This window comes from Patagioenas fasciata, chromosome 15, assembly GCF_037038585.1.
Source record: "Patagioenas fasciata isolate bPatFas1 chromosome 15, bPatFas1.hap1, whole genome shotgun sequence".
NCBI lineage: Eukaryota > Metazoa > Chordata > Aves > Columbiformes > Columbidae > Patagioenas > Patagioenas fasciata.
Window position 1 is genome coordinate 11,677,110 of NC_092534.1, and position 14,979 is coordinate 11,692,088.

The following is a 14,979-nucleotide window of genomic DNA, read 5'->3' on the forward strand; positions in this document are numbered from 1 at the left end:
CTGCCTCTCGATGGCGCGGGGGGTTGCTAGGCGGTGCGGGGCCTAGGCCGCGGCGGGTCGGCGCCGTCATGGCCGCCTCGGCCTCCGGCGCGGCGGGGCCGGCGGACGGGCCATGCGTGCTGTGCTGCGGGGAGCTGGAGGTGGTGGCGCTGGGCCGCTGCGACCACCCCATCTGCTACCGCTGCTCCGTGCGGATGCGGGCGCTGTGCGGCGTGCGGTACTGCGCCGTGTGCCGGGAGGAGCTGGGCCAGGTGAGGCCGGGACCGGCGGGCTGGCAGCCGGTGGGGCCTGGCTGGGTCGGGCCGGGCAGCTCCCCCGGGCCGGGGCTGGGGCCGGGGCCGGGGCCGTGGGGCGGGGGGCAGGGGAGAGGCCTCGGGCCGGGCGGGGGCCGGAGTTGGGCCGCGGAGCAAGTCGTGCGAAGTGCTGAGTGGAGCGGGGGGGCGGCGGCGGCACCGGCCCGCGGAGCCGGGAGGGCTGTTGGAAACATCATATGAAGAAAATGGACTTTAAAGGCTTTTTTTTTCTTTCTTTTTAAATGAGCAGGGCTCGCTCTGCAGAGCCGGCGTGACGTGGTCCCAGATGACTGTGTCATCCTGCCGAATTCCTGGCTCGATTTTAATCTCGAGGGAGAACACGTTTTGTGTTCTTCCAGGGCTGGCTCATCCCTCAGCATCCGCGCTGCCTCTGCCCCCCGCTCCTGTCAGCCTGAGCTGCCTTTTCAGCATATGCTTAACAAGTAATTTCCCCTCAGTTAACGATTTTTCTGATAGATTTGTGTTTTCTCGTGGCCTGCACATGCCATGGCGCAGGGGCAGCTACTCTGGTGCTGTGGCTTTGCTGTGTGGAGGCAGCCGAGGGCTCCGTGCAGCCATGAGAAAAGTTGTTCAAGGATGTTTGAAAAACCAAATTTTGATGCATTAATCTGTTTCTGCAAAACTGATACAGAGAAAAACCCTTTAAGAGGAAAACAATTGTCACTAGGACTGAATTTAATATACTGAGATGGTTTAGGAAGTGAAATAAAACAAATATATAATGGGAGGGGGCTCTCCACTTTACAAAAGCAGAACCCCCTCCAGCTGAACTGTTACCTTTAGCTGCTTTTCGTGTTGTTCAGATGGTTGGATGGATTGAAGATCTTGGGCTTTGTGTTGAAGATCCTCAGAGTTTGTGGAGGTCAGGAGAGTGGATGTGGGGTTTAGACCGAGCTTAATGACACAGGAGTAGCCTCTGTGTACAGACAGATACACTGTGCAAATGATTTTGTCTATGACCGTCCTCTGAGGAGCTGCTGCTCCGCTTCCCCCATCAAGCAAAGCAGCAAACTGAAGTTGCTTCATCCTTAAACCTACTTGTCTTGGGCTCACAGATGGACTGTTAATCTCGAAAGCTTTTCAGTTCTGTGATAATTGTTGTATTATGTGGCCTGAACTTTGGGTCATTCAGCCATTTTTTCCCTCATTTATGAACTGTTTGAAATGATTCTTTTGTTATAATTGGCTGAGTGGTCATTTTTAGTGGCTGTGCTCTTTATTCCCTTAAGTGCCACTATAATACTGTTTTGTCTGCTTAAGGAAAGAAAAAATATATTAGGAGGCATAAATCACATCAAAACTGCCATTGAATGAACTGAATGCACGTGTAGGACCCAAAACACGCTCTTAATTTCCATGGTGTGTTTAGAATTAGAAGAGGCAGGTCCAACACTCCCAAATCTCGGCTGCTGTCGTACAGAGCGGTGTAGAACAAACTGGTGTCACAGCACAAAGTCCAAAGGAAATAGAACTATGAAAGGAGCAGCAAATGTAACTAAGGATGACCGGCAGCACAGGACATGACGGAGGAGAAAGCTGGACGTACTTGTTATGATAATATGTGCTTTTGGTAATGTGTCATTGTTGCAGTGAAGTCAGGATTACTTGTTGACCTGTAAACTAACCCTGATGTGTACCCAGGTCAGGCTCACAGGATCCTTGGTTGGTTTGTTACAGGAACTGAAGCTGCTGTAGGAAGTCATGTTGGACTCCTGTGATAAAAACTACTTTTCAGCAGTCCATTCCTCTTTTCTAAAACTCGTTTTGGCCTGAAATGAATTGTCAATTAAAGTATTTTTTTTAAATAATTGGAATTAGACATAGTTGTCACTTATCCAACAAACTTACTTCTGTTTATTTTAAGCTGGATATTTCAGAGAGCTGGGTGTGTATTTTGTTTTGGTTAACTTAAAGGTAGCCCCACTGTAACAAAAGCTTTTAACCCCACAAAACCACACACACAATCTTTGTTGTGTGATATGTCACCCCAACAAGGGTAGAGGAGAAATATAACCAGACTAAACTACACGTGTGTTGTAGAACTGAATGCGTTTATTAAGATTGTAGGTATTTCCAGATTTACAACACTTACTGAAAGACACTTTGGTGTGTTTGTGTCTCGACCTTTCTGAGCTGGTGCAGCAGCTCCAACTGTTTCCAAAATGTTGCTGCTACCACAGGATGTCCCAAACTGGGATCAGGGGCTGGAGCAGGGCTGGGGAGGTGGCTTCTGAGCAGGATTTAACATCTGAACGACTGCGGGGTGAGACCCCAACTACTTGGAGCTCAGCAGGAGCAACTGTGAGCAAGCAGGTGCCCTTGGAAAGGGGTATGTGGTCCAGATAATTTGAGAAGTGATGTATGATTTTGTTTCTGGCTTTCCTGGTAGTTAAGGAAAGAAGAAACAGGATTTTCCCAATCAGACTCTGAACAATGTCACTTGTCACTCCCTGCAGGTTTCTGTGCTGTCCTACCAGAGGGAGTGGAGTGCTGGGCTCTTGACAGGCATTTACTGTTGAGCATATTTACTCTTGGCACAGCTGTGGTAGCAGAACTTATAATCAAAGAGTGTCCTAATCTAGTTCAACATCCAGAGACCAGGCTAGGCCAATGCACCTTGGGTTAAGCTGCCTGGTTTGCTGGAGGTCGATAAGGAGCCGACAGTTGTGGGGCAGTGACGGGGGCGGTGACACAGCTGGGACTGACACTGAGCCCCAGGCTATGGCGAGTTCCCTCCCAAACAGAGTTTGTGCTGTGGAGTTGTCTGTAATTGCTGATTCTTGTGCTGCCCACAGGTTGTCTTTGGACGGAAGCTCACATCTTTCTCAGCAATAGCACTTCACCAGCTGCAGCATGAGAAGAAATACGACATTTATTTTACGGATGGAGACGTTTATGCGCTGTACAGGTGAGCACTGGGATCCCTTCTGTAACACATCCCTGCAGCAACGTATTCTTACGGCGTTACGTGGCAGGAAATGCTTGCTGCAGTAGCTCAGTGTGGCTTGCTTTGCGGGACAGAGCCCTGCGTGCTGTGTGCGTTAATCACAGTGCAGTGTGGGTGCGTTAATCACCGTGTGGTGCGGGCACTTGGCACCTCGGCCGGCGAAGGGAGCGGCTCCTCCGGGCCGGAGCGTTGGATTCACTGCTGTATAATGCACAAATGTTGCTCTGTCAATAAAAGTTGCTTTTTGCTTCTTTATCAACAGCAAACTTGCTGAAAGGCTTTTCATTCCTTGCATGGCTCCTGTGGAAATTGCTTAATTACTAGTATAATTGGGTTTATTGCTGTGCTGCGTAAGGACTAATTGAAAGCAACAGTTCCAGACACTGTATGAAAAGAAGAGCGACATTGTCTGCTGCAAAGATCTTGGTTCCATATGGGAGAGAAAAAGGCTGAATAACCAATGCAGAGTAAAAAATGTGGCATCAGCATCATGTTCTAAAAATATTTTTCATAACATGCTTAATTGGGAGGCTTTAAGATAATTGAAAACGGTTAAAAGGAAAGGAAGGAGTGAAAAAAGTTGAAACCATGTGGGCAGTGGTACCTTTTTCTTGGAGAATTGTGCGTTATACTCAGCATGATTTGGACTGATACATTTACAGTTTCATATGACTTCATATTTATGGAATTGGGTGATGGGTTTAGTGAGCAGAATCAGTTTGAATTCTTTATCTCCCTACCCCGTTGCATTCTTCAGTTTCTGACAGTAGAAAGTGTAATTAAATTGCCTGTGAATGTTGGGTGTATCTGCTGAAGCATCACTAGGCAGGTTTGTTTTTGGGTGGCGGTGTGTTTTACTGACACCGGGACTGTCCCCCTCTTCTCTTGCTGAAGCCCTTGTGTGATCTGGTTCTGTTCCTGACAGATGACAAAGTGTTCTTGGAATAAGCAGGACACTAACCTCATTACAGATTGCTGGGGAACCATAAAAGCGCAGCCTTCTGCTGCAGACAGAGCATTTGATTTTGGGTAAAGGTATCATGTTGCTGAGAAGGAAATGGATAATTTTCAGGAAATCTTTCTTGTCCCTCAGGAAGCTGCTACAGCACGAGTGCTCTTTGTGTCCAGATGCGAAGCCGTTCAGCACCTTTGCAGACCTGGAGCAGCACATGAGGAAGCAACATGAGCTCTTCTGTTGCAAACTCTGTGTTAAACACTTAAAGGTGAGTCAGTTCTGCATTTAGATGTGTGGGGATGAGGGTCCTTCCCTGTGGGACCTGCAGGAGCACCTGGGATGGGGGGGTGGCTGAACAGCACCCGTTTCTCTTTTAAGTTTCCTCTGCCCGCCTGTGGTGAGGTCAGTTACTTTATTTTAAGTCTGTCTTCTTCCATAAACTGATCAATGAAGAAGGCCTGAAAGTTCTCAGTGGATTATATTTTAAATTAAGCCCAACCATATTAATAACCTGCTCTGCCACACCATGTGTATATACCAAACCCTAGCGGTCTGATAGGAATTTAATCCTGAGTTGTAGGCAGACTTTATTACAGCTATATTGGTAGAGATTTGATGTCTATTAAGATTTATAATGTCTTTATGAGCTAAAAGTGTAACTTCAGAAAATCCTTGGTGCCAGTTCAGACAGCTGAACACATTGTGGAGTGATGGATTTCTGTCTTTGGTCAGAGTTAACGTATCATTTACAGTTGGATCATGTACAGGACGAGAATCCACCTTGCAGCTTTAATGAAATTTAATTATATTTCATTATCTTGTTTAGTCATTCAGAGCAAACTTCCTGTATCTTGTTGATTGGAAAATGAAACTCAGTGTTGCCTGCAATTGAGGTCCACTGTGTTTGAGGTACACGTGGAGAACATGACAGGGGCACTTGTAAAATGTATTTTACAACCTACTAAAGATAAAACAGTTACTGGAAAGCTGAGTTGTCTATGTCTGGGATGGTGATGTGTAGTGAGCCTTAAAATTACTCACCTAACTGCCACCGTCATCATTCTTTTTTATTTTTTTTAATCCCACCCAAATTTCCCTCGGAAGGGCGGGTGTTGTGTCACTCGGGCGACGCTTTGTCACAGTCTGAAAGTCAGAACTGCGCCCTGGAGCCAGAGTGCGGTTTGTATTTCCGAATTACGCAGCGAATGAAATCGGCAGCTACTGTTAAATGAAATGTAGGACTCCTAACCTGTGTCTAGCAGTTGTCAGCCTGCCTTATTGTTGTAGGAGGGAATTAAATGCACACACACTTATTTTTAAAACTCATTACATGTGTTTTTGTGTGTGTGTTTGTCTTCTCTGAAACCAATTAAATATCAAATCAGAGAAATGTATTTATCCTGTGGTGCCACAATTGGTTTATGCCAACCGAGCTGTGGGTTTACTGCCGGAGGAATGGGATCCAGGAGTGGGCAGGCTGACCTGGATGGGGATGGACACTGATCATTTTTGGTTTTGCGTGGTTAGCTGATTTGACTCACCAGAGCTCGTTCAAAGGAGGTGGTTGAGAAGGGCAAGATGCTCCTTTGGGCTGCAGTGTCCTCTGAGCCCTGGCAAAGTGCTGGTTCCATGGGCAGCTCAAGCAGTGAGCACTACAGGAACTTGTTTGGCATTGCCCCTCCCAGAGAATTCAGAAGCAACAGTAGAACTTACTGGCTTTTAATTTCAGAAAAAGGTTCCATATTACTAGTACCCACTAGAAAGAAGTTCTCAAACTTGGAGAAGCTTCAGTCAATCAAACCCAGCTCAGCCAAATGAAACCTTTCCCAGAACACATTAACATTCCCTGTCTAGGTGAAAAATAAAAGATATTCTGTTCTCAAGGCTTTCAACTTTTTTGGCATCTTCAGAACCCTTCCTACCAAAATAACTTGTGTGTTAGTAAGGACAGAAGATGGGTTTATAATACAAAATTAGTCACTGAAGTGGATCCTTTATGTGTAGCTGTCTTGGGGTAGTTGCTTGCTGAGAAAAGTAAAACAACTCACTTCTGGTTTATGGGGTTTTTAGTTTGAGTATGCAAAATACGGTATATTCGTGAATACACATTTAGGATTTTTCCCCCACCAGAGATTAAAGTTTGTTGCACTATGTTATTACACAAAAAAACACGAAAGGGAAAAAGATGAATTAGATCTGTTTCCAGTGTTCAAACTGAGTGAAATGTGAGTTACGTTTAGTTTGGGTGTATCACCTGAATTTTGTTTCCTATTTACTGAGAATATGAGGTGTTGGTTGTCAAACCGCATCTTCCTGAAGCAAATCTTCCACTCCTACCAATTTACAAGTTGTGCACTGCCTGGCTTATTCCATTTTATTCTGTGCTCACACGAACTAACACATATGTATATATATATATTGTTTTATCTTCAGATTTTTACTTATGAACGAAAATGGTATTCTCGTAAGGACCTTGCCCGCCATCGCATCCACGGAGACCCGGATGACACCTCTCACCGCGGGCACCCTCTGTGCAAGTTCTGTGATGAGCGCTATTTGGATAATGATGAGTTACTGAAACACCTAAGACGAGATCATTATTTTTGTCATTTCTGTGACTCTGATGGTGCTCAGGAATACTACAGGTTTGTAGCTTAAATTTTGAGGAAAAATTGCTTGGGTCTGCTTTGAATTTTGGGGTAAATTGCACTTGAAAATGGAGGGTGAGAATGTGAGCAGGTTGGCTGCAGTTTCATTTGTTCTTCAAACCAATAGCCACAATAATTGCTTTCTGTCTAGTTCGTGTTTTAAAGTTTTCTTCATTCATGTTAGACATTAAAAGTTAGGTTTTGCAGCATGACAGGAGATGTGTGCGGCTGTCTGGCGTGTCAGCTCTAATATTCCAAAGTTCATGTGCAAAGCAGATAGAGGTAAATTTTCTTTTATGAAATACTTGCCCCGTACACAGCTGGGTGTGATGAGCATCAGCCAGCGGGTTCAGTTTAACATCTGGGATTGTGCTTTAAGGTTTATTTCGACTGTACACAAGTGGTTTCAGCTGGAAAACGTGCCTGAGGGCAAATAAAGAACCAAGTGCCCAGGCTTGTCTTCACTTCATCGTGTAAAGCAGCCACATACCATCCGTTACTGCTACACTTTCCCAACAAATACATGGGGAAGGTGGCAGCTTGGCCTCTTTTCTCTTTCCAGTGATTACGAATACCTTCGGGAACACTTCCGCGAGAAGCACTTCCTTTGTGAAGAGGGTCGGTGCAGCACCGAGCAGTTCACCCACGCGTTCCGCACGGAGATCGATTACAAAGCGCACAAAACCGCTTGCCACAGCAAGAGCCGGGCAGAGGCGCGGCAGAACCGGCACATCGACCTGCAGTTCAACTACGCACCCAGGCACCAGAGGAGGAATGAGGGTACGTGTGCTCGCAGGATGAGAGAGATCTCTGCATAAAACCAAAATTACTCAAAACTCACATCACAGGTTACAATACGTGGAATCCAGATACTGCAGAATAGATTTTAATGTGGCAGTCCTGTAGGTTCTATGGGCAACATAATCATCAGACAGAAATAGATTTGTTTGAAGTAGCATTTTTTTTGCTATATTTTTCAGGCGTAGTGTGATGCCCAGATTAGAGGAATAATGTTGAGAGTGATCAACTTCCCTCCTGTGTAGGTGTGATAGGTGGAGAGGACTACGAAGAGGTGGACAGGTACAACAGGCAAGGGAGGCCCAGCAGACTGGGCGGCCGAGGGAGTCAGCAGAACAGAAGAGGCAGCTGGAGGTACAAGAGGTGAGTAGCACATCATCTCATGGATTTTTATTGCTGCTTGGTGCTGCTTTGTACTTACCAATTGACAATGGGCCAGTGGGAATGAATTTGCCACAAAATTTGGAAGCCTCCATAGTGAATCCTTAGTTGTGAGCAGAACTGGCTCTTGGTTTGAACCTGCATGCTACCTACGTACTCGGTCAAGGTGAAATTATTTTGTGTGAAGTTTCAGCTCTCTGGACTTGACACAGGAAGAAAACAATGTAGTCTTGAACTTGTGAGTTAAATAAACTCAGAATCTTAAATAAATTTTAGCAACTGTTTTTATGCTAATTTTTCTGAGGAGGATTTTCTGAAATAAGTGACAAGTCTCTGCAGGTTTAATGGACTTTTTGGTCTGGGTAATCATGAAGTTCCTATTCTAAGAACCGTGCTTTTCATTGAACTAACAGGTCTCTGTGTGGCCAGACTGAGTGCTTTGGAAAAAGGAGAGGGTTAAGTATTGAAATGAAATTTTGCGTTTGTCTGTCTCTCCATCCACACAAGACTTGAACGCTTTATACATCCTGCACAGACGGTCGGCTGGTTCGTTACCGGTGACTTCACTGGGGAAAATACTCCATCTCTAAACACTTGTATTTTGGTGTCACATGTAGATAGTGCATGTGTTGGGAGCTCATGGCAAACCATGTTTCAAAAAACAACTGTAGCCTACAAGTCTGATTTTGGGCATTTGAAAATGAATGGTATAGACAGGTGTCCCTGTGCGTCCTTGGTGCTGTCTCTCCCAGTTCACCCCGGTTTGTTCTGGCCCAGATTGTTATTACCACGTGTCGAATTTGCAGGTCCAGGACTGAACATCGCCTTTCTCAGCCAGCACAGGGTGTTTTGGAGTGGGGGGTTTGTTGTGGCCTTCTCAGCAGGTGGCAGCACGAGATCAGGGACAGTCATCAGGGCTGACACTGCAGAGGTGAGAACTGGAGCCAGACAAAACTGCTCAGTGATCCCTGTGATCTGACCAAGAAAATCTGCCTTGTCCTCTAGGGAGGAAGAAGACAGAGATGTTGCAGCAGCAGTCAGGGCGTCTGTAGCAGCTAAACGGCAAGAAGAGAAAAAACGGGTAGAAGACAAAGAGGACAGCAGCAGTAGAGGTAAAAAGGAGGACTTGAGGGATTCTGAAGTACTCTGTTCCAAACGTGTGCCAAAGTCTTCAAACGATGCCACAGGTGAGTGGTGAGCATGTTCTGCAGCTGCAGGGGCATGTGAAGGGTCTGGAGGTCAGCCTGGCCAAAGTGGGATCACCACCCGTTGCTCCCAAAAGAGCTGTGCAGGATCTTAAACCAGCAACACAGATTTGCCGTGAGATGTGTCCGAGTGGGCTGGGATTCCTGCCGCCGGTTCTACTTGAAATGAGCTGGGTAGAAATAACAACTGCAATTAATGTACAACAATACGTGTGATGTTCCATCCAAATCAGTATAATCTACAAATGTGCTATTTCCTACTTGAGCTTGCAAGGACTGATTTATTGTGATGCTTGAGCTGATTTTCACCTTTTTTGAGAACAAGTTATTCGCAGTGGAAGTTTATAATTGGTGAAAGCAAAACTTTAACTGTTTTGACTCTGGTCCAGTTTGGGACAAATAAATATGATGCAGGATTTGGATTTTAAAGCAAATCTATATTTGGAATGAGTTATGTTTCCATGTAAAATGACTGCGCAGGAGCTAATTGCTGAGCAGCTTGGACATCTGTGCAGTAGAGGAGTGATGGAGAGCTCAGAGGAGCAGCTTTCCAGGTGAAGAAGCGTTAGCATACATTGGTTGGGACACCGAGGTTTGATGAACCCTGACCCTGTAGTTGAGTCCAGCCTCTGGTAGCAGTGTGGAGCATCTCGAGCTCCCGAGGGTTCCCTCACAAAGTGCTCATCAACCGATGTTTTGCTCACGTTAAGTATCATGATTTTCCCGTATGTGCCAGCCAGTGTACGGTGATGTAATGGTGAATGCGGTTAATTGAAGGAAAGAGTGATGCATGGATTTAAATTGTTCTGCTGGGATGTCACAGTTAATGACATCATCAGCTGCTGAAAATAGGACTTGTTAATGCTGCTGTCATGTTCTTTGATAGCTTCCCCTCTGAAATGAATGGATTTTAGTTGAAAACATTTCTTTGCTCTTTTTGTCAATATTCCAAAAGAAGCAGCTGCTAATGGTGCTTTAAGCCAAGATGACTTTCCAGCAATTGGTTTGGCAGCGGGACCCCTAGAAGGGTAAGTGTGTGCAAGGCTGCAGCAATGGGAAAACAGATTTAGACACTTACTTACGTTTTGCAGTTCTGGAGAAAATAATTTCATAGGTCGCTTAGACTACAAATGTTTCCCCCTGCCCTGATCCCCTTCTGCCTCAGCTGTTCCTGTGCTGGTCACCTGCAATGGCATTGGTTGCTCCTTCAGTTCATGGCTTGATCTTTTGGTGGTGTAATTTTGGGGAAATTCTCAATATTTTCCAGCCATTTTTAACTTGATGGCTTGTCTTGAAGGAGCTGAGTTTTGGAAGTCCTCATTTCCTGAAATGGGTGATGATGGGAATAGTGTCTCTGCAGGATGTGGCACTCGAGTGCTCTCTGGCCAAGGTGACTGTACCAGGACGTGCTGCACCTCAGCCAGAGCAGGGTGACATCGAAGAGACCCCTTCCCACATACGGTTTCCAAGCCCAAGTTTGTTTGTATCCTGTTAACAGTTAGGTCAGTTGTGCCACCAAAAGTGGTAGTTTGGGCAAGAGAACAGTCATGTTTGGAGTTGGTCCTGCCTGTTGGAGTTGTGCAGTAGCAGTGGTGTCACGGGCTGTGCTTTCCCTTTCCACAGCTCTGCCCCGCTGGCGGTGAAGCTTAAAGAAGAAGATTTCCCCAGCTTGTCATCCTCTGCGGCACCCACTGTCTCTTCTGGGCTATCTTTGACATATACAACGACTGCAAAGAAATCAGCTTTTCAAGAGGAGGATTTTCCAGCACTGGTGTCCAAAATGAGGCCTAACAATAAAACAGTAACTAATATCACATCTGCGTGGAACAATGGTTCCAGTAAAAGTGTGGTCAAAGCCATGAGCAGCCCCTGTGTAAACCAGATAGCCAAAAAGCCATCCTCCTTGAACAGCACTAAAGGGAGTAAGAAAAGCAATAAATTCTCTCAGTCAGATGATGAAGACAGCGGGAGTGGCTTGACAACCCAGGAGATCAGAAACACACCAACGATGTTTGACGTGTCGTCCTTGCTGGCAGCTTCTACCTCACAAACTTTTACAAAGGTGAGCAAGAAAAAGAAGACGGGGGTGGAGAAGCAGAGACCGTCGTCCCCGCACCCGCTGCAGGAGACATCGTTCCCCAGGTCATTGGCCGAAAAGCCGCCAGAAGCAGAGCAGACATCAAACACACCCTCTGCTCTTCATGACAGATGCTCAACGGTCACGAATGGTCATTTGGAAAAACCGTTAGCGATCTGTAGCACACCCAAAGAGCCCCCTGGCCTTAAAAAGCCCACAGTGACTCCCAAATGCCCGTTACCTCAGGAAGATTTCCCAGCTCTTGGGAGCTCAGGAACAGCGCGAATGCCTCCGCCACCAGGTAAGCGCTGCAGGGCACAGCCGGCTTGGGGTGTAGCTTAGAGGAACACGGCACATGGGTGGGATGGACAAACTGCTCTGGGCCCTCGCAGTCAGCCTTGGCAGTTTTAAACAGATGATCTGGGGGACACGGGAGGGCTTGAACGTCCTCTGAAACACGGTGGAGGCGGTGGCAGTGTTGGGGTGCTCTGCTCTGTGCGGGTGTCTGCTCACCACGAGCGGCTCACAGGTGATTCTTTACCTGTTGTTGCTTTTCTGGTGAGTCCCGTCTGACACAGATCTGCACTTTTGTGTTCTCAGATCTAGTTTGGAAGCTCTGGGGGCAAAGGGAATCTCTGTTCAGCTGCGGCCTGTGCCTGCTGGTGCTTGTCAGCTGCCTCACTGGGTCACTTTTGTTCTGTGTTCAAAGCCCTTGCTTTTAGCAGTGCCGTAATCTTGTAAAAGTGGAGTAACACAGCAACAAACATGACTTAACCGAAGTAGCGTCTCATCAGGAGATGCTTGCAGTGCTCTTCGGTGCCGCTCTGCAGGCGTTGCTCAGTGGAGTGTGCCCGAACATGCGATGCCTTGTGCTGTGGTGACTTCTGGAGTGATTTCTGTTCACTTTAATGAGGCAAAAGTGTTTCTCATCTTGAGTTTGAGCTGTTTTTAAAAAAATATTTTCTATTGAAAAACTAAATAGTTAAAACGCTTTCTCTGTAGAGTAACATCAGCCACCGTGAAGTGCTTTTTGACCTGCCTGTTAAGACACCAGCTTTCCACCTCTCTAATTTTTAGTCTTTTTCCAATACAGTGATGTCTGCACTGCTGACTCGTCCTTTTGGTGCCTCTGTGGAGTACATCAGACCACTGGTGTTAATTTTAGACGGTGGTATGTGGGTGCCACAGACACTTGCTCTAACTTCCCGCCCTTTCTCTGCTTTATTTAGGCTTTAACACTGTGGTGCTATTAAAGAATCCTCCTCCACCTCCGGGACTGTCGGTGCCTGTTAGTAAACCCCCTCCAGGTTTTGCTGTTATTCCATCCACCAAAATCTCTGAACCTGTCACTACATCTTTGAAAGAGTAAGTAAAATTCTCAGAGTTACTTTAGACATCACACATCAGTTCTGTCATGTGGGCCTCGAACAGCACAAGACACAATCTGGGGATTATTTGGAGCAGAAGGGCAGATCCTTACCAATTTCTGTTGAGTTTCATGGCGATTGAGGGCTGGGTTTGGGAGGGGTGCATGAAAGTAAGTGCGAAGTCTGAGGAAATGGAAACCTGTGCATTGTGGCAGCTCAGACTTCTGTCTTGTCTCGATTTATTTGGAAATCTGCAGCTTCAGCATATTTCTTAACCTTTCCATCAATTCTGTCTGTGTTTTCCTTGGTGACCTCTAAATACCTTCATTGTTCTGGCCTTCCCAGTAGCTGGTCTATGGTTGAAGGGGAAAACTTGTGGAAATTTAATACAGGGATCTGTATGAATCTGTTCGGTTTTATTCGTGGTGCAGGTCATTGTTGCTTGTGCCTTTTTAGTGACCCTGGCTTACAAACCAGCCAGTCAAGACTCTGTTAAACTTGCAATTTATATTTTCTGTCTGGTTAAAGCTGGAATGTGCTGCAGTGATTCCGCAGGACACGTTTTGTCGAGACAACTGCCTGCTCCTTATTGTCACTGTGCGGGTGGGTGGAGAAGGGGAGCGCGTCCTATAGAACAGCCACACAACGTACATCCCTCAGCGTCTGTGTGACACGGAGCGATGTCAGGTTCACTTTTGGTCTTTTCCCGTGCAGGCCAAAATCCTGTTACAGAGCGTACTTGATACCTGAAAACTTCCAGCAAAGGAACATTCAGCTGATACAATCTATTAAAGAATTTCTTCAAAGTGACGAGTCCAAGTTCAATAAGTTTAAAACTCATTCTGGGCAATTCAGGCAGGTGAGTGGGCAGGAACCTTTGGATTCCTGAAACCTTTCTCTGGGAGAAAGTGGATCCCAGTGGGATTTTTTAATATATATACACTTTTTTCTAATTCTCCCACTTCTCTTTTCACCGAAGGGTCTGATTTCTGCAGCACAGTATTACAAAAGTTGCCGAGACCTGCTCGGAGATAACTTCAAGAAAATTTTTAATGAGTTGCTGGTGTTGTTACCAGACACAGTTAAGCAACAAGAACTGCTTTCCGCTCACAACGATTTCAGAATCAAAGAAAAACAAAGCTCAAACAAACCCAAAAAGAACAAAAAGAATGTTTGGCAGACGGACTCCAGCTCTGATCTCGACTGCTCCATCTGCCCCACGTGTCAGCAGGTGCTGACCCTGCAGGACGTTATCACCCACAAGGCGCTGCACCTGGAGGACGAGGAGTTCCCGTCCCTGCAGGCCATCAGCAGGATCATCACTTAGCTTTCCCCACCACCAATAAAAGCGTCTCTCTTGCTAAATATGCACTTTTTGGGATGAGGTTGGGCAGCGCCGGGGCGGCGCAGCGGGCAGGGAACCCCGGAGAGCCCCTGGTGCAGGTCAGAGAACTGTGCGCGGGGAGCACACGTCCAAAGTCTGAGCTTCCAAATGCCTGAGGAGAACGGGGCTGCAATTGCTGCAGCGGGTGGGTGGGCGGGGGCCACATCTAACACGCAATAGCTGAGAAGATGCTTTCTGATATGGGTTCTGACAGGGGAGACATCATAGGGGGATAAGTATCTGGTTTGGTTTTGTTTTGTTTCTTTAGGGGGTGGGGGAAGATTATGGATCACTGAAATGAGCAGAAGCAAAAGTGGCTTCCCTTACAATATTCTGATTTTTTTTCTTTTGTGCTATTTCTGTGACCACAAAGGTCACAGTAGTCAGGGGTACAACAGGGCAGAACAGCAGAAGATGCTGCTCACTGGTAAGACCGTTACAGCCGCGGGGCTGAAAACACTGGGCCGCTCACATAGCAAAGAAAACTCTTGCCTGAAAACAGAATTAATCTACTACTTGAAGAACTGGACTGATCTGTGTGATGAGTTGAACGTGAGATTTGAAGTTGCCTCTGACCTTTTATGTAACATGTTCCTTAAAGAAACTTATTTTGTAGCGCTGCATGTAGAATAATGATATTAAGGCTTTACTTTCTGTAAAGCACCCTTCACATTAATTTTATTTAATGACTGCCATGTTTTTAATTTCTTGGATGTATTAATGGTGGTAGCTCCAACCAACAGCATCTTGGGACACATTAAATGCTGCTGATCACTGACCGTGTTTATCTGCGGTGCCTTTTGGTCCATTTCTGCATTTCCGGTGCTAACGAGGGTCATTTGTTGAGATGGGACAGAGTGTTTCCATCCTGTCCCGGCATCTCGCAATTCCGCTCTTGGATAC

General features: G+C 46.2%; 1 protein-coding gene across 2 annotated transcripts; it reads left to right on the forward strand.

Annotated features, from left to right (window-relative positions):
• Positions 1-18: 18 nt before the first annotated feature.
• ZNF598 (zinc finger protein 598, E3 ubiquitin ligase) lies at positions 19-14,854 on the forward strand. Of its 2 annotated transcripts, none has more exons than XM_065850969.2 (12): positions 19-251; positions 3,110-3,222; positions 4,355-4,484; positions 6,650-6,861; positions 7,427-7,644; positions 7,908-8,025; positions 9,049-9,230; positions 10,204-10,276; positions 10,872-11,626; positions 12,555-12,690; positions 13,407-13,551; positions 13,672-14,854. In XM_065850969.2, the coding sequence occupies exons 1-12, from the start codon at positions 69-71 to the stop codon at positions 14,017-14,019; spliced, it is 2,613 nt and encodes an 870-aa protein (XP_065707041.2). In that variant the 5' UTR covers positions 19-68; the 3' UTR covers positions 14,020-14,854. The 2 variants fall into 2 exon arrangements, with proteins under 2 accessions (XP_065707041.2, XP_065707042.2); XM_065850970.2 differs by having other exon boundaries at positions 10,207-10,276.
• Positions 14,855-14,979: the final 125 nt, after the last annotated feature.